The sequence below is a fragment of the Perognathus longimembris genome, chromosome 11 (genome assembly GCF_023159225.1).
Source record: "Perognathus longimembris pacificus isolate PPM17 chromosome 11, ASM2315922v1, whole genome shotgun sequence".
Lineage (NCBI taxonomy): Eukaryota > Metazoa > Chordata > Mammalia > Rodentia > Heteromyidae > Perognathus > Perognathus longimembris.
Window position 1 is genome coordinate 28319923 of NC_063171.1, and position 20054 is coordinate 28339976.

Here is a 20054-nt window from a genome sequence, read left to right on the forward strand (position 1 = left end):
TCCCGGAGGCCCCCTGCTCCCCGGAAAGCTGCCCCCCAGGTCTGGGTGTGCACACGAACCCACCCAGTCACTTCAGGTCCCACCGAGGGGTGCAAGGGTAGAAAGTGGGGCTGCATGAATGACCCAGAGAATAACCTGCCCACCCAGAACCACTCTCCTTCTGCAAACAAGTTCTTCCTTCAGGAGTGGTTCCACACAGCCCCAGGCAGGCCGTCCCACCCGCCCCGCACCCATCACAGCAAGCGACTCCTTCCTAACACCCCCGGCAGGGAACACGGAGGCCCGGCCCATCGATTCCCTCGACGATGGTCTGCACGCCCTAGGCCCGCCCCCCTCCGCCTGGCGCCGGGCCGCCGAGCGCCGAGCGCCTCGATGAGCGAGCGGGGGCGCAGCTGCGGCGCAGCAGCCGACGCGGGGTCCGCGCCCACCGTCGCCCCGGCCCGGCTTCCTCCTTCCTTCGCTGCCCGCGACTTCCTCCGCCCGTCCAGCGCAGCCAGCCACTGCCCCGGACTCCTCGCGAGCCTCAGGTACCGACGCCGGCGGGGCCGGAGGAAGGAGGAAACGGAGACGACGCCCCCGGCCTCTAAGCCCAACAACGTCCGGCGGGGCCCGCATCCGTCCGGCCTGCGGGGGGGGTACGGGGGGGGCCGGTGAGAGGTGGGGGGCCCCCGAGTGGCCAAAGGCTGGGGGGCCGGGAGGAAGGAAGGCGAGGGCTGGGGGTGGGGGGCTGGAGATTGAGGGGTGCCTCGGGGCCGGGGTCAGCGACCGGACTGGGCACGATCTGTGAGGAGTGGGTGGCAGCCAGGAACGTGAGTGGGGTCTCTCGGGGCCGGAGTTGGATGCGGATGTTGTGGGGGGCGGGGTACGTGGCCTGGGGTGACAGCTAGGGAGGGGATGGGGGGGTGCTGAGCTACCTGCCGGAGGGAAGGGAACCCGGCTAAGGAGGAAGAGCGCCCACCCCGCCAGGTTCCGACCATCCGGGGTTGCCAGCGGCGAATCGCCACACCTGACAGGTCCGGCGAGCGAGATTTCCAGTCTGTGCCCCTCGGGTTCCTTTTCACGCCCCGGAAACTGACAGCCAGCCGCGACTGCTGAGGAGAGGCGGGGATCTCCGGAGGCTCAGGGGAGGGGAGGGAAGGGAAGGGAAAGGAAGGCTCTGTCCAAAACTCAGCTTTTTGTGCCACGAAATACGTAGAGGTGGTGCTGTTTGTTTTGTTGTTTTGGGCTGTGTTTTGTGTGTGTGTGTGGTGGTTTTGCTTGGTTAAGCAAAAAAAAAAAAAAAAAAGAAAGGAAAAAAGCCAAGCTTTATTATGCTGGTTAGAAGTTTCTTATGTGTTCAAGCATAGTAGTTTAAAAAAAAGCATACGTGAAATTTTAAGCATATGATGGGAGTCTGAGAAGTACAGCATGCCGTAGGTGTCTCTGTGGCTACACATGTGAATCATGTAGTGTTGTTTTGACCTCAGTATCAGAGTAACATCGTGATGGCTCTTCTGCATACGTATGGACTCAAACATCTCAACTGACAAGTTAGTTTTTGTTGTTATTTTTGGTGACTGTCCAGGGGTCTTGAACTCAGGGCCTGGCTGCTGACTGGCCCTGAGCTTTTTTGTGCTCAAGGCTAGTGTCCTACCACTTGAGCCACAGCTCCACGTCCCTGACAAGTTTTTTTTTTTTAAAGGAGAAATCTTAGGCAGATATGCCCAAGTCTGCTTTCTGAGCAAGTCTAATTTCTGCTGGTTATTTGTTTACAAATATTATCAGTTGCCCTATTCTTCATTAACTGTAGCTAATTAATGTTTCCTCTGCTCTGCAAATGGCCCTTCTGTTTGTCAAAACTGGATTTCTTGGTTTCTTGAAGCTTTTCTTTGGATTATGGGACCCACGGGGTTTACTCCTCATTTAGTTTTATAGTATGTCTTAATAAAAGTGTTATGTAAGCCTGTTGTTTGATTTGGGATGTTGAAGCAGCCCCTATGTAGGGATTAAAATATAAATAAAATAGTTATAATTAAAGAAGAATCTCCAGCTTTCCAATTATTTGCTTTGTCATGTTTTCCCATGCATTCTCAGCATGAATGAATGGTTCTGGAGAGAAAGTAGGAAAAGTAAAATGGGCCAGAGGTATATGACAGTAATATTGTGGCATGAAAAGCTCTATAGAGTTGTTGCTTAGGTAGCAACAGTGGTTTGTGTTGACAAGTGCTTAAGTTTCCAATTTGGAGACAATTCTCTTCAAAAGTTGTTTGCGTTAGTTTGTTTTGACATGAACCTGATTGTTTGCTTGTTTTGACATGAAGCTGACTTTACTGGCAGTACTTAGATTTGTTTTTGTTTTGCTGGTCCTGAGGCATGAACTCTGGGTGTGGGATGCTGTCACTGAGCATCTTTTGCTCAAAGCTAGTGCTCTACCACTTGAGCCACAGTGCCACTTCCAGCTTTTTTTCTGTGATTTAATTGAAGTTAGGATTCTTACAGACTTTCCTGACTGGGCTGGCTTTGAATCACAATCCTCAGATCTCAGCCCCCTGAGTAGCTAGGATTACAGGCTGATACCGGGCTTATTTTGTTTTTTAATTTTTAAATAACATTATCCAACAAACTAATGTCTTATACATGTCTCTTGTGGAAGAGGACAAAGGGTTGCTGGATTGTTACAGAGAAGTATATACCTTGATGGAAAACAAAGTTAATAATGCACAGTCCTTGATTAGGCCTATACATACACCATTTCAACAAGAGTGGTGACTGATAGGTACTTTATCTTCAAGTTAAATATCTTTAGCACTTACGTCTTAACTTTCTCTTCGTTTCTTAATCTTACCTTGAAAGACGTGTTGAAAGGGAAATAAACCTGGTGCAGGTGTCTTAAATCAAGAATTTTAGCTATTTGGGAGGCTGAGATCAGGACTGCTTTGAGGCTAGCCTTGGATATACTTAGACACCTTCTCAACAATAACAGGATGTTGTGGTGCTGTCCTATCATCATAACTGTGAGGAATGGAAGAGGGTGGGGTTTGTCTAGGAAGATTGTAGTTCTATGCCAGCCTAGGCAAAAAAGATCATACAATTCATCTCAATGAAAGAAGCTGGAGGCTGTGGTGCATCCCTGTCATCCCAGCTACAATGGGTAACCTAAAAATAGAAGGATCACATTTAGTTAGGTGCATACCTGGGCAGGAAGCAAGACCCTATATCCAAACTAACCAGTGTAGCTGGGATCTGTAATCCTAGCTACTCAGGAGGCTGAGATCTGTTGATTGTGGTCTGAAGCCAGCCCATACAAGGAAGGTTTGGGACTCTTTATCTCCAATTAAACACACACACACACACACACACACACACAGAGTGCTCAAAGGTAGTGCCCAGGCACAGAGATCAAGCCCCAGAAAACAAACAGACAAACCCCCCCAGAAACAAGAAACAACTAACCAGCACAAAAGAAAGGCAAAGGGACTGAAGGTATGGTTTAGTAATAGAGCACCTGCCTAGCAAGTATGAAATCCTTAGTCCAAACACTAGTACCCCCAAAATAAAAAAGAAAATAAATTGGTGTATAATACTGAGTACTAAAAGTACTTCTGTGTTACTGAGAAAATGCATAAATATGTGCTCAGCACATACTAAATATTCAGTACATCTTAGCTATTCTGAATTCCTAGATTTTTTGCCATTCTCTGGTCCACATACCGAGCATTTCTATTTGCTTAGGACAGTTTCTCTCTCTCTCTCTCTGCAAAAACAGACAAAAATGTATTTGTATAGGATAGTTTTCTTTCTCTCTGTGTGTATGTGTAAGAGTGTGTGGGTAGGTATGGGTTTGCTAATCCTGGGACTCGAACTCCAGGTGTGGGTGCTGTCCATGAGTTGTTTTGCTCAAGGTTAGCGCTGTACCACTTGAGCCATAGCTCCACTTACAGCTTTTTGGTGGTTAATTGAAGATAAGAGTCCCATGGACTCTCCTGCCTGGGCTGGCTTCAAACCATGATCCTCAAATCTCAGCCTCCTGAGAGGCTAATATTTATTACAAGCATGAGCCATCAGTCCCCAACATGGACAGCTACTTCTTGAGAAAATTTTGATTATGTTGTACACTCAAGTAATTCCCTGTAAAATCACACTGCATATTAGTATATCAAAATCTGTGTGAAAGCAAAGGAAACTGACTTTAATCTAGTTTTAATGTATGAAAACTCATTTCCTTCTTCCCCCTCATAACAGAACTCTCCATACACTCCCAAATTTTATATAGGGATTTTTCCCCATTAGAGAGCAAACAGTTTTGAGCAGAAATCTACTTCTGACTATCTGTCTACCTGAAGATAGCTTCAGATGCTGTAAATTGAAGGCTCAGTCTCCCACTTGCCTCTGATTCAGATGCTGATCACAAGCCTCAGACTGTTCGATCTATGCTTCTGATTGATCAGCTACAAATTGGTGCATCCACAATGCTAGAGTCTTACAGAACTGGGGGAGACACTTAAAAGTTTTCTGGGCTGCTAGCTACCTTCCATGCCACCATCCCAGAACCACGATGCACCCAGCTACCTGGGAGGTCTTTGGAGCTTCGTCCTCTTGGATTTTTATGGAAGCTTCATTTTTAGGTCTACTAGATTACATTGGCCATTGGAATCAATTCAACCTGCAGCCCTTCTTCTCAGAGACTGAGGGGGGGACGAAGCATCCCAACCTTCTAATCCTGCCTTTGTCTTTTCTGATGCTAGCACTCGTTCTAAAGATGGGGCTGCCTGCCACCAGTCATGTTATGAGCATGCAAGATTTTCCCACACTACTTTAAAAGATTCTGAGGGTTGTAGGCACTATGTCACAAAACAGGAAGGAAAACCTCAAGTAGGTTAGGCAATCAATAGACAGAACTTAAGTACTTTGTGAGTGAATATATATGTATATATATATGCATAACTATTATAATAAATGACACTATCACACTAGTACTTACAAAACTTAGACCTCTTCCTGCAGCACCAGTGGAATATGATAGTTTGAATGTTTTTGTGTTTTTTATCTCATGTGTTCACCAAATTATATGCAAAAGCATGGAAATGACCTTTTTTTAGAGGAGGAAACAATCCTTGCTTACTCAGCTAATTAAAAAAGAGGAACTGGGAGTGTACTGTTGGTCATCACCTACAAGATAAAAATCAACATTTTCAGGGACCCACTCCTTCAGGATCCACCATCTTTTCTTTCATTTTACAAACTCCTCTTAGATCCATTTCCTCCAGGTATCTTCTTAGTAAAATATCTTAGGTTTTCAAGGTTCAACATTTCTAATGTGTTGTGGCCTCAGTCACTGGGCCTCATCACACAGGGCCTTGACACCACCTGGGATTGATTGTTTGTTTACCTTCTGCTTAAAGGTTTCCAACCTGATACTATTTATTTTCTCTTTAAGGTGAATACTTCCTCTGCTGGGAAATAGAAGAGTACCTTGTTAGTAAAAATATGCCCCCCAAGTTCAAGCGCCACCTAAATGATGATGATGTTACCGGCTCTGTGAAAAGTGAAAGGGTAAGTTCAGAATCTTAACTTCTGAAAAAAAAAGATTCTAAGTATGTTTTTATTCTCTTTGTAAAATAATAGAAAAAAATCAACAACTAAAGTTCATGGCGATTGCAGGGGCAATTGCTGACATATAGGATGTCAAAAGACAGGTTAACAAGAAGAAAGAGTAATAGTTTATTTTCTCTTAGTCTTGTATGACATGGGAGCCTTCAGATTTAAGCCCAAAGAGCAAGGTTGACTCCATTTTTATGCTTCAGTTAAATGAAGCATGGACAGCCATGTAGAAATATGATTATACAAGAAGGATGTGATCTAATAGACTAAATGTGAGGGAGAGATCCTCATCAAGGCTTGTCTGTCCAGATTCATCTTGGCCTCTGTTTGCATCATTCTTTCCTTCTGGGTATGAGGCAGGATCCTTTCTGGAATGGAAGTCTCATGACCTCAGTCAAACAAGGCAGCTCAGAGAATGTGTTTATGGACAAAGGTAGGGGAAGATTTGGGTGATTGATATTTGTAAGCTTTCTGGTTGGCTTCGGGGAAAGGAGGTTCTGGTTTCTATGTCCTAGAAGAATTCTAGTTTCTGTGGCTTTACTGGAGGAAGGAAGAGGGATAAAGCAGGAGGTCAGAAGACAGGAATTTCTGAGGCTGCCAATACACTGTTCTAATCTTACTTGTTTTCTTCATAGTAAGCGTATTAAAAGGTATATTATGGCTGAGTTTGTAGCTTAGTGGTAGAGCACTTGCCTGGCATATATAAAACCCTGATCCCCAGGACTACTGCTAATGATAATAATTAAGATTATTGACAACTGATTTCTGCTTCCCTTATTGATAAAATAATTGTTCTCATTGTTTCTAGTCTTTTCTAAAGTTTGTTTAAATATGTAACTCATTTACAATGCTGAATTCAGACATTTGGGATTCAGAATGCTTCATACTAGTAACAGCCTGTTGGAGACCTGTGCCAGTATCTCTAAACATATTAACGTACCTTAGTGAAATATGTGATTAATAAAGTATGTAAAGTGTATAAATAAATTAGTTAAATCAAATTCAGGTTAAACATATTTCTTTAAGTTTTGAAAACAAACTTAAAACCTTTTTTCTATTAGAACAACAACAAACAGAAAACACAATGCTTATAATCCTAGCTATTCAGGAGGCTGAGATCCAGAGGATCATGGTTCAAGGCCAGAAAAGTATGTGAGACTGATTCCAAAATAACGAGTCAAAAGCCAGGCTAGAGGTGTAGCTGAAGTTGTAGAGTACCAGCCAAGTAAGAAAGTACAAGGCCTTGCATTCAAACCCCAATACTGCAAAATCTTTTGTAACATAGAACCTTTTAGAACATGGACTTTCAGATAATAGATTAAAATTGTCTCTGTCTAGAATATCTTTACATAATATTTCAATTTCTAGTGCAGTCCAGAATACTCTACACACACACACACACACACACACACACACACACACACACACAAAAGCTGGGGTTGTACCTCAGTGGTAGGATGCTTGCATAGCATATGCAAGATGTTGGGTTTCATCCTTAGTGTTGCAAACAGGAGAAGGGAAAAAGGAAGAAGGGAGTTATTTGAACTCCCATCCTATGTAGCATTTATTTGCTTGCTTGTTTGTGCCAGTTCTGGGGCTTGAACTCAGGGTCTAGGTGCCATCCCTGAGCTTTTTGGCTCAAGGCTAGCATTCTACCACTGAGCCACAGTTCAGCTTCTTGGTTTTTGGTGGTTAATTGGAGATAAGAGTCTCAAGAACTTTCCTGTCCAGGCTGTCTTTGAACTGCAGTTCTCAGATGTCAGTGTCCTGAGTAACTAGGATTACAGGTGTGAGCCAGTGACACCTGGTTGAATAGCTTTTATTTATTTTTATTTTTATTTTTATTTTTTTATTTGCTTAAATTGAACACAAATTTTTTGACAAGGTGTTGTGCAAAAAGGGTACAGTTACATAGTAGGGCAGTGTGTACATTTCTTGTGATATCTTACGTCCTGTTTTTCTATCTCTTCTCTAGGTCAGGTAGACATATATACAATATACATTGTATCAAGAGCATATACAGTAGCCACGTGGCCACGCCCAAGAAAGTTCGCCTCGGGCTTTAAATGTAATGTCGATATTAGACCATATGTCGACAATAGCTTTTATTTTTAAATAGAGACACTCAAACCAGTGACATTCATGTTATAACTAATACATGTGGACATTTTGTGTTGGATCTCAACTTAGATTTCATTTCTTACAATGATTTTCCAGTCTCATATAGTCACCTTATAACTTCATGTTTTGTTGATGTCTTATTTCTGGCATAGCATTTTTATCATGATTGCATATGTGGTGTGTGTGCATGTGCACCAATACTAGAGCATACTCAGGACCTCATTCTCTGGATTGGCTTTCTTGCTCATAGTTGGCACTCTAACACTTGAGCCATGTCTTCAATCTATCATAGAAGTTTTCAATGAGAGTTCAAACCCTGTCTTGTCTTATTCACAACTAGTGCTAGAGCTAGAACTAGAATAGTGCCCTAGCACATGAAAATACTCAACAAGATTTGTGAAGTCAGTATTTAATATGGCATTCTCTCATTTTTCTACAGTTAGTCATGTTATATTCTAGTTTTCATAATGACATTCATCATCTTATATACATTACTTATATATTTTCCCTCTTTTATACCTTTTGTTAGATTGGGTATTTTTTTCCTTGTCCCCTCTCTATCCCAGGGACCACTGGGCAGTCTAGAATTTTGCTCTCCTCCTCTCTCTCCCTGTCTGTTGTTACTAACATTATATTTTGACAGGGATATTAAGTAGTGTTGCTGTCAACATTCCACACACTCGGCACAGTGCATTTACTCTCACTGCCCACTGAGATGTGAGCAAGTTAACAGCTTCTCACTCTCAATCTGAAATCTCAGTCTTTCTCTTTTTTTGACAGAGAAATCTTTTGGAAGATGATTCAGATGAAGAAGAGGACTTTTTTCTGTAAGTGTTTTACAAATTTACCAGGGTACAGTTGACATACAATAAAATGCATGTATTCAACAGTATGAGCTATAACATGTATTATAAACTTAGGAAATTATCTCCAAACTCAATAATGAACAAGAACGTCACCCTCAAAGTTTTCCTCATAACTCTTGGTAATCCAGTCCAGAATCACTGCTCTGCTTTCTGTAACCTATAGTTTATGTTTTCTAGAGCCTTCTATCAATGAAATTATAAAGTATGTCTCCTCCACTTTTTAGCTTCATTTTCTTTGAATAATTATTTTGAGGATACATCCATGTTTATTTGGGAGTTTTCTGAGTAGCACTCATTGATGAACATATATCCATATAAAGTAGCATTTATTTATTTTATTTTATATTTTTGCCAGTCCTGGAACTTGAACTCTGGGCCTGAGCACTGTCCCTGGCTTGTTTTTGCTCAAGGATAGCACTCTGCTACTTGAGCCACAGCGCTACTTCCAGCTGTTTTTGTATATATGGTGCTGAGGAATCAAACCCAGGGCTTCATGCATGCTAGGCAAGCATTCTACCACTAGACTACATTCCCAGCCCTAAAGTAGTATTTATTGTAATTTTGCAGTAATTATTGCAATTGATTAATATTTTAATTCTTAACACTGCAATATAGTAAATATTGAAATTTTCTCACTCCCTTGTATAGGGATATTTCAGTTGTTTCTAGTTTTTGACCATTACAAATAAAGGGGCTGTAAAACATGTTTATAAATATGTTTTCATGTGGACATAATGCTAATATCGAGAAATAAAAGGCTCATATACATTTACAAGTATTCTCCAAAATGGTTATGCCATTTTATGTTCTCCATAGTAGTGTATAAGAGTTTTCATTGCTCCACATGCTCACCAATACCACATAAGCCAGTCTGCTTCAGCTAGTCTAGTGGGAGCCGGGTAGTATCTCATTGTGGTTTTAGCTTACATTTCACTAGTGACAAATAATGTTGGACATCTTTCAGTGTGCTGTTTTCCATTGTTATGCCTTCTTTGATGAAGTGCTGAGATTATAGGCATTTATCGTCATGCATTGCTTTTTCCATTGAGGTAGAATAGAGTCTTGTATACTTGTGCCCGTTGTTTTAATAGGCAGTGAAAAAGCCAAACTTTAGTATTTTTAATGAATTTTTTGCTCTATCCCTCTCAGTCAACATTTCATCATAGCCTAAATTCAAGGTGAATTGCAACTTTTAGTTTTTTGTAATTTACTGGCAGCTAAATTGGTATGCTTTAGTTGCTATAGTTTTGTTTTATTTTGGTGGTAGTGGGACAGTCTACCACTTGAGACACAAAAAACATTGCTTGCATATCATATTTCAGAATTTAATGATTAGAAAAAGACTATGTACCACTAAGGATTATATAAGCCCTAATTTCTAGAAAGTTTTAACATTGAAGATAATTAGGTTAATTATGGCTACCAGCATACCAATGCAATAAAATACATGACTATACAGTAGATCCTTAGTATCAAATATGGTTCCAAGGAGAGGAAGAAATACTTCCTGTGAGGAAGAAATACTTGAGCATAGAGTTCGCTACTGTACTAAGAATGCCTTATTTATTTTTCCATAACACCACCCAACTTATACTACAGTATGCCACCTTTCAACAATTCTAATGTTGTCACCTTATCACTTTTACCTTGTTTTGGGGGCCAGGCTCATTTCTACAAAATTAGGGCAGGGAAACTGAATCGATCACACAAGGATTTCAATGCATCTCAGCTGACAAGCCCATGTAATCAGGTTGATTAGGTGTATGAATATATGTTTTTTGTTTTTGTTTTTGTTTGAAGCTGTCATTACTAATATATAGTGGTGTTTTCTTTTCAGAAGGGGACCATCTGGACCAAGATTTGGACCTAGAAATGATAAAATTAAGCAGTAAGTTCCCAAGCTACTCGTTTGTTTAAATGATTGTCATATTTCTATGTGGACCAGGAATTAGAAAACTACAGTGTATGAGCCACATCTGGCCCAAGCCTGTCCTTGTAAACAAAGTGTTATTGGAACATGGCCCTGTTTTTTGGGTTTTTTTCCATATTACCTCTGGTTCTTTTTAAACAACAATGGCAAGGTTGAACATTCTCACAGTTAACTGAGAATTGTGGCACACAAAAGTTAAACTACCTGATGTTTGATCTTGTACAGAAAAAAACATTGCTACTTGGATGTTAATAGCACATGCCTACAGTCCCAACACTCAAAAGAATCATGAGTTCAAGGCAATTCTGGGCTATATAGACCCCATCTTAAGAGAGGTAGTGGGAGGTAAGAGGGAGAAAGAGCAATAGAAATTGTTGATCCCTCATATAGATTAAATGTAACCTAATTGTTTTTATTTTTACAAAGCTACCTTTGAATTATGCAAGATATGGGTTTTCTCTTGATCTTTTGTCAGATCCATTTAGCATAATCTGAAGGTCTATTTTGGCTTTTAATTATACTTAATTCCCATTTTCATAATCATAAAAGAGAATAGATTTAATTTTCTTTTTTTTTTTTTTGCCAGTCCTGGGCCTTTGACTCAGGGCCTGAGCACTGTCCCTGGCTTCCTTTTGCTCAAGGCTAGCACTCTGCCACTTGAGCCACAGCGCCACTTCTGGCCGTTTTCCATATATGTGGTACTGGGGAATTGAACCCAGTGCTTCATGTATACGAGGCAGACTCTTTTGCCACTAGGCCATATTCCCAGCCCAGATTTAATTTTCTATAGCATTTTGTACCTACTCCCACAATAATTTCATATCTGTTACTAACCCTAATCCATATTTTAGATTAGGGCCTAATTTAGCAATCTAGTTTTGTGACTAATAGGCCTTAACTTTACAATCTAGTTTTTTTACTAATTCTTAGTTTAAAATCTTTGCTATATGTATCACTTGGTGCTAGGTGATGAGTAATATGCTGTAGTGATATCTGATGTTAGAAAGATGTTAATTCTGATGTCAAAGGAAAAGGAATGGATAGCAGTGAATCACTTAATTCCAATTCAGACAGTGTATCACAAAGAAAGGAGAGTAGCCATTTCTAGGCTACCATTAAGTGGGTTTGTTTGGGTTATTTTTGTCAGTTGTGGGGCTTGAACTCAGGGCCTAGGCATTGTCCCTGAGTTTTTTGCTCATGACTAATGTTCTCTCACCTTGAGCCAGAGCTTCACTTCTGGTTTTCTGGTGGTTAATTGTAGATAAAAATCTCACAAATTTTCCTGACTGAGCTGGCTTTGAACTGTGATCCTCAGCTCTCAGCCTCCTGAGTAGCTAGGATTATAGACATGAGCCACCAGCACCTTGCTTAATTTAGTGTTTTGGGTTTTTTTGTGTAAATGTGTTTTTTTTTTTGCCAGTCCTGGAACTTAAACTCAGCACCTGGACACTGTCGCTGAGCTTCTCTTTTTGCTCAAGGCTAGCACTCTACCACTTGAGCCACAGCATCACTTCTAGCTTTTCTGCTTATTTGGTACTGAGGAATTGAACCCAGGGTTTCATGTATGCTAGGCAAGGACTTCTACCACTAAGTCACATTCCCAGAGCTTAAGTGGCTGGTTTTTATATTCTGCAGAATGTGTTCATACTTCATCAGTACCTGGGCTGTGATAAGAAACTGTTTTATGACAATCTCCTAAGGGAGACATGTATGTGAGTGGAAGATGGCCTCAAGCTGCTATCCTTAAGGTTCCAGAGGAATCAAAAAGACCTTCTACCAAGAGTCAGAGTTACTGTGCTCAGTCAAGCCTATATGACATATGCGGGTCCCTTCCCTGCAAGGGTACCATTGTGTTATACCTGAGCCAGAGTAACTTCTGTATCCACCCACAGTCTCTTTCTCTTAGACTTCAGTTGTTGCTGAAGTAGAGGAATGTAGTGATGACATACTGGTGGCTTTGCCCTGCCAGTTATGCTTTACCTATCTGGTAATCCCATAGAGAGAATGTCTTTTCAGTTTGATTTTCCAGTTGAACCTTAAAACCACTGCCAGTTGTACAGGGTAGTTAGTGTAGAATATATGTATATGTATGTATGTTATCAAGTGTCAAATGCAAATGGATATGCATCTGTAAGTACTTAAATTCTTAGGATAACTTTGTCCGTCACAGAATTTTAATCAGGATTTATTGAGAAAACATAATGGCTTTTACTCTGAAGTTGGAGACTGGCCAAAAGTAATTAGGAGGCCGTCATCAGATGCCCAAATTAAGCTTTGATGGCTCAACTTCATGAACTGCTAATCAAAACAGGACAACCATTGTGTCCAAGATGGTAGAGCATAACATGTCCTACCGCTTTCCAGAAGAAAACTTCTGGCATTAGTTTAGTACCCAACATCGATCATTCTTATTAAGGTATTTTATTACCACTTAACATTTCAAAAGTGAATTTATTTTTCTCAGCCTTGTATTAGCTGGGATGACTCATGAAATTTTTTCCTAGGCTAGCCTCGAACCATATGTTCACAATCTCAGTCTCCAAATTATTTCTACAGATGTGAACCATCAGCACCTAATGGAGTATTTCTTAACTGTATAGATCATCAGCATTGTTGCTTTATTTGACTATGATTATCCACTAATTATTAATGCTGATAACAGATTAAAAGAAAAAAATACCCAACATCACTTTTTAGGGGATTTGGAGGGACAAGATTGTAATTATTCATGTGTCTGTGTAAGGATTTAATTTTTCTTTGGAATGTTTCCTTTGCTTTTCAGTTAAATAATAGCATTTTATTTTTCTTAATTAAATTTTATTGACAAGTTGATGTACAGAGGGGTAGTTACATAATAAGGTGGTCAATACATTTCTTGTCTTATTTGTTACACACTCCCTCATTTTTCTTTCCCTTCTCTAGTTCAGATAAGTATATATACAATATCCAGTGTACCAAAATAAAATACAGTGACCACAGGGGGTACACCAAAGGAAATTCACCTAGTACATTAAACATAATGACAACAATAAAATCCTCCTGTTTCCATCTCTTGGAATTCTCTTAAATAATAGCATTTCAAATACTACTTTGCTGAATGGTTAATATTCATGAATAAGCAATCTCCCTACTCTCAAAATTATATGTAGTTGCAACAAAGAAACAACTTTTAAGACCTCTTTTGTCAACAGTACCTTAAAAGGCCACAAGATGGGGATGTTAACGACGAAAACACATGTTTTCTTTATAAAATAAGGGATAAATGTGTCTTATAGAAAATTAATTTTTTTTCTGGTGGAAAAGCACATCAAGCACATGCTTAGGCACTCTGCTAAGTCTGAAAAACTATGACTTTTAACTCTATCAACAAATTATCACCTATTTTAATATTGCGAAAAATGCCAGGCTAAAAAAGGTTTGCAAAGTGACTTCCACAATCACAAACATAATGAGCCATAAGCCGGATTGCAAAGCCATATATGAACTTAGAGTCTCTACACTCAACAACATTTAAAGATTCCTTTTTCTATCTGTTCTGTATCCTTTCTTCCTACATGACCTTAATGCCATGATGCAAGTCTTACTTCTCATTCACAAACGTATTTTTCCATTGAGTTCTTAGTTTTCTATTTCAGTTAAATACCATTATCTTTCTACTGTCACTCAGCTGCACAGATTATGAATTTAGTTATAATGTATTTTCTGTCCCCACTTCTTTATCTTCTCATTTAGGGTCAATACCCTGAAATACCCCTATCTTCATAGAGTAAGGTTGGTAGCATGCATTCTTTTTTTCATCTCATAAGAAGTGTGAGAAGAGTATTGGTGTTAGTTCCTATTTGAAGGTCTTCTAGAACTTGGCTGGATCCAGGTGGCCCTGGGCTTTTTGTTGTTCTTGTTGTTGGGAGATTCTCTACTGTTTTTACTATATATAGCTCCTTTTAAGTGGCTTATATCCTCTTGGTTCAGTTTTGGTAAGTCAACTGTATTTTAATTTTTGTCTTGTTCTTCTAGATTTTCCAACTTTTTTTTTTTTTTTTTTTTTTTTTTTGGCCAGTCCTAGGCCATGAACTCAGGGCCTGAGCACTGTCCCTGGCTTCTTTTTTGCTCAAGGCTAGCACTCTGCCACTTGAGCCACAGTGCCACCTCTGGCCATTTTCTGTATATGTAGTGCTGAGGAATCAAACCCAGGGCCTCATGTATACCAGGCAAGCACTCTTGCCACTAGGCCATACTCCCAGCCCCATTTTCCAACTTATTTGAGTTTAGGTTTTCAAAGTTTTCCCTTAAAATCCTTTGGATTTCTTTGGTATCCCTTGTGATATTCCCTGTTTCATCTCTTAATTTTATTAACTTGAGTCTTATCTCTTTTTTTTGGTCAAAGTAGCTGGCTTTATGAGTCTTACTTATTCTTTCAAAGAATCAACTTTTTCCATGATTCTTTGTATAGTGGGGAGTGTGTGTGTGTGTGTGTGTGTGTGTGTGTGTGTGCACGTGTACTGATCCTAGAACTTGAACTCGGGGCCTGGACACTGCCCTTGAGCTTTCTTACTCAAGGCTTGTGCTCTACCACTTGAGCTCTACTTCTTGCATTTTTGGTGGTTAATTGGAGATACGAGCCTCATGGACTTTCCTGCCTGGGCTGCCTTTGAATCAGGATTCTCAAATCTCAGGCTCCTGAGTAGTTAGGATTACAGGCATGAGCCACCAGCACTGGTTTCTTTGTATTGTTTTTCAGTCTCCAATTCCTAGTTTTTACTATTTCTCTCCATCTACTAGTTTGGGGTTTTGTTTATTCCTGTTTTTCTAGAAGTTTATGTTGTATCATAAGTCTATTTGTTTAAGTGCTTGCTTTTTTTTTTAATGTTGGCACTCATGGCAATGAATCCTTCTCTGAACACTACTTTTGCTGTATCCCAGAGATTCTGATGTATTTTTATTTTTTATTAATTTCCAGGAAGTTTTTATTTTTTCATTTCTTCAATGACCCATGCCATTCAGCTGTGTATTGTTCAGGCTCAACGTGTTTGAATGTTTTCTGTATTGTCATATGCTGTTGAGCTCTAGTTTAAATTATTATGGTCAGACAATACATGGAATTATGTCAGACTTGCTGTAAGTACCAGGATGTGATCTATTTCAGAGAAAGTTCTATGGGCTGCTGAGAATGTATATTGTGCTGCTACTGAGTAAAATACTCTGTAGCTGTCTTTTAAGTCCAGTTGGTCTATTGTGCCATTTTGTTCTAATTAATTTAATTTTCATTGTTTTTCTTTTTGTTTGTTTGGATAAGAGTAGGATATTGAAATCTCCCACTACTACTGTGCTGGGGTCTATCAGCATTTATAAGTCTACTAATGTCTGTTTAATTCACCTGGATGGGGTGCTCTTTGATGCATGTAAGTTAACAATTCATTTTTCTCCTAATGGATCATTCCCTTTATTAATAAAAAGCGACTTTTGCTATTCTTACTGATTTTAGCTTGAAGTCTATTTTATGTAAATATAGATATTCCCACTTGTTTGGGGGGACCTATTTGCTATCTTTTTCACCCTCACCAGGGTTTATCTTAGTGAGCTATAGGGGTTTTTTTACTTATTTATTTTTTATTATAAAGGTAATGTACCACTTCCTTCCCAGTTTTTCCCTTCCATCCCCACTCACAAGTTGTACAGTACCTTTCAACATAGTATCTAGTGAGTACCACTGCTACATTTGTTTGCCCTTATGTCCCTCCATTTTTGTGGAGGTATGTTCTTACAAGCAACAAATAATTGAATCTTGTTTTTTGGTCAAGGTGCCATTCTACTCTTTTACTTTAGGCTATTTATTATCAGTTCTATAACATAAAAATCACTACCCAGAAATTGTTTTAGGTTTTATTTTTGATGAACATAGATTTAAATCTGTTTTATTATAGTTAAATATGAGGCTCTACAATTACTGCTTTATTTCTATTTTGTGTGTGTGCGTGCGCGCACATGCACACAAGCACGTGCACACACACCCACATCCATGCACCAATCCTGTGGCTTGAACTCAGGGCTTCATACTCTTGATTAGCTTTTTCACTTATGTTGGCACTCTACCACTTTAGCTATACATCCACTTTCTATGTTTCTTTCTCAAGCTAAATCTGCTTGGCAGGAATTATACTTAGTTTCTTCATTTATTAAAGGACTACTCAGTACCTATTTTGAGCAAAATGGTGGAGTTATAATGTGGACAAAATAGCCAGTATTCCTGCATTCATTGAACTTACTCTCTAGTTGAGAGGGGTAGAAAATAGGCATGTAAATAAGTAAACAAACTATTATACTTTCTGTTAAACACTGAGATCAATTGATATGATTGTCCATTTTGTTCTTTTTTGTTTCCCAGTGCCTAAAACAGGATATCCTAGATGTTTATTACTGTGTTGAATGTATTGACTGATGAAATAAGTATTTTTTTTTTATTTATTGTGAAAGTGACGTACAGAGAGGTTACAGTTTCATACGTTAGGCATTGGGTACATTTCTTGTACTATTTGTTACCTCCTCCCTCATTCCCCCCTCCCCTGAAATAAGTATTTATGAACTGCTCTTATATAAGGCAAACCTCTTTAGCTCTCTGCTTAGATAAGGAGTTGCAACAAGACATCGTAGAGATTTAGTGGCTATTTCAGATCTCTTTGGGAAGAAAAGCATTCTGCATGTCCTTGCTTGGTTGAGCTTTTTAGTCTTAAATCCTTCTGTAAACTAGTTTGTGGGGAAGTATAGAACACTAGGAAGTTGTGATGAATCCTGAAGACTATAAGTGCAGATAATCAGTGGGTGTATAGAATGCTTTTAAAATGAGAGACAGGTGATATAGTAATTGATATTTAAATGCGGTGGTACTTCTGACTCTACCCGTATCTAAATGGGCTTCCATTTTGTTTTTTGAAGCAAACTCTTTGAAGACATAGCTCAAGTAAAGGAGAGAGATCTTTTTCAAAATTAAACACAACCATGCCTCAGCTTTCAATCTCTGGGTTTGGAGGGGATAGTGTAGAGTAGAGGGCAGACAATAAATGTGTATTGTGAAGTTTTAATTTAAAATAATTTTCACTACTATTAATTTTTAAAAGCTCCCAGATGACACTGACACATCACATTTCTTTCATCCCCAACTAGAAACAAGCACATATCCTTATTTACTTAAGTACACATATTTATTTAATCATTAATTGCTAATAATCTAATGTACTTTAAACATTTTTGTGTTATAAGAACCATAAGTTCGGGAGCTGGGAATATGGCAAGAGTGTTTGCCTCGTATACATGAAGCCCTGGGTTCAATTCCTCAGCACCACACATATAGAAAAGGCTAGAAGTTGCGCTGTGGCTCAAGTGGAAGAGTGCTAGCCTTGAGCAAAAAGCAGTCAAGGACAGTGTTCAGACCCTGAGTCCAATCCCCAGGACTGGCAAAAAAAAAAAAAACACCAAAAAACCACAAGTTCACATTGTCTTTTCAAACATTTATTGTGATTATTTCATAAAGTAACTTAAGATAATTTTTTGTATTGTAGTTTGGGCATCAAAGGAAAACTAGATACTTAAGCAATCGGTGTTATCTCTAACTTAAGAGTTAGTTAGCAAATGTTGAGTTAACAAAAGTTGTTAGGGACCAATTTTAATTTTTTTTTTTTTTTTGCCAGTCCTGGGGCTTGGACTCAGGGCCTGAGCACTGTCCCTGGCTTCTTTTTGCTCAAGGCTAGCACTCTACCACTTGAGCCACAGCGCCACTTCTGGCCATTTTTTATATATTTGGTGCTGAGGAATTGAACCCAGGGCTTCCTGTATATGAGGCAAGCACTCTTGCTACTAGGCCATATTCCCAGCCCCACCAATTTTAATTTTTAAGTTTGGATATGTTTTTATAGACCAGTCTGAAATTTGGTTTGAGTAAGCTTTAACACCTAATATAAAGGAGAAAACTCTTTTTACTTTATTTGTTTGGTTTTGTTTTTGTTGCCATTCCTGGGGCTTGAACTCAGGGCCTGAGCACTGTCCCTGGCTTCTTTTTGCACAAGGCTAGCACTCTGCCACTTGAGCCACAGCGCCACTTCCGGCTTTTTCTATATATATGTGCTACTAAGGAATTGAACCCAGGGCTTCATGTATACAAGGTGAGCACTTTACCACTAGGCCAGCCCTATCTTTCACTTTAAAGAATTGTAAAAATAAATTTTCATTTTTGTTTCCCACTCAGCCCTTCTGAGTGTTCTCGGTTGTTTTAACCCCTCTATGTTTAAGAGAAAATTAAAACTGTGAAAATTTGCTGGTCATTATCACATCTAAAAAATGTTTTAGAAGTTATGAACAGTTGTTTAACTAGGATAATAAATTATATCTTTTTTTAAACTAGTGTGCAGAATCAGGTGGATGAAGTTATCGATGTCATGCAAGAAAATATTACAAAGGTAATTGAGAGAGGGGAGAGACTAGATGAACTGCAGGACAAATCAGGTACAGAAATCTCACATATTTATTGATAGTATTAATTCATGTTTTCCTAATGTATGTCTCCTATTTGTTTTGGCTTAGTAAATTAATATTTGATTCTAAAAGTTTTAATTTTCTTGATATAATGTCAGTTCCCTTTACTTTGAATCATCTTATTATTGAATCACTTCCTAATTGCTCAGCCAAGAATGGAGAATTTTAAAATGCATTGTTGTGGAGCTATTTTTTCTTCTTTTGACTGCTATGTTGATATGCTTTGTGTTTCTCATGATGTGAAAGCCAAGGTCTAATGGCTTTTAAAAACATTGACTTCAAAGAAATATGCTATTGTTATTGTATGCCTTCTTGGATAAGTTATTAACCTTTCTCCACTGACTGATGTTGGCCCCTGGACCTGTGACCACTCCGGGCACTTAATATTAGTCATGAAAATGGAGAATGGTTAATTCTTAACAGGCTTGCTTAACCAAAAAAAAAAAAATGCAGTCATTTAAAAAGTTGATAGTTTTCCTCCAAAATGATTTAAGGGTTTCTAAGAATCAAATTATTTCCATAAGTAATTTTTTTCTAGGGATGTGCCGAGTTTTTTTTTTCTTCTCATACTGGGAATTAATTTGCAGCTATAGAAATGAATATTTTGTCTTTGTGTGACTATTTTACGAAATCCTGTTCTGTCATTTAACCTTCTCTTCATCCTCTATGTGATATAGAGAGCCTGTCAGACAATGCAACTGCTTTTAGCAACAGATCCAAGCAACTCCGAAGGCAAATGTGGTGGCGTGGCTGCAAGGTGAGTAGATGAGTAAAAAGTCAGGAGATTAGTCAGGATCTCAAGAAGCTGTCAGAGGCTTGAGGGAAGCTGGGGCTCTGGAATGTAAACTCTGTGGGGACAGGAACTGGAATTGTCCTGCTTATTATTTCTTCTGAACCTGGGCCGTGATCGTAAGTCAGTAAATACATGTTAGATTAATTAGTTACTTTGGAGACAGGAATAACTAAGGCATTCAAGCAGTACCTAAAAAGTAGTTTGACTACATTTCTTCATGAAAGTAATACACATCTTACCA

The 20054-nt window shown here is 39.2% G+C and overlaps 1 protein-coding gene across 2 annotated transcripts in view; it reads left to right on the forward strand.

The window, feature by feature from the left end:
• Positions 1-372: 372 nt before the first annotated feature.
• Vamp4 (vesicle associated membrane protein 4) overlaps positions 373-20054 on the forward strand; it is a 28267-nt gene continuing 8585 nt past the window's right edge. For both annotated transcript variants that reach the window (XM_048358327.1, XM_048358328.1), the window contains exons 1-6: positions 373-527; positions 5417-5532; positions 8482-8528; positions 10405-10455; positions 18890-18990; positions 19698-19777. In XM_048358327.1, the coding sequence (XP_048214284.1) occupies positions 5467-5532; positions 8482-8528; positions 10405-10455; positions 18890-18990; positions 19698-19777 (345 nt within the window). In that variant the 5' untranslated portion in view covers positions 373-527; positions 5417-5466. The remainder of the gene's footprint in view (positions 528-5416; positions 5533-8481; positions 8529-10404; positions 10456-18889; positions 18991-19697; positions 19778-20054) is intronic.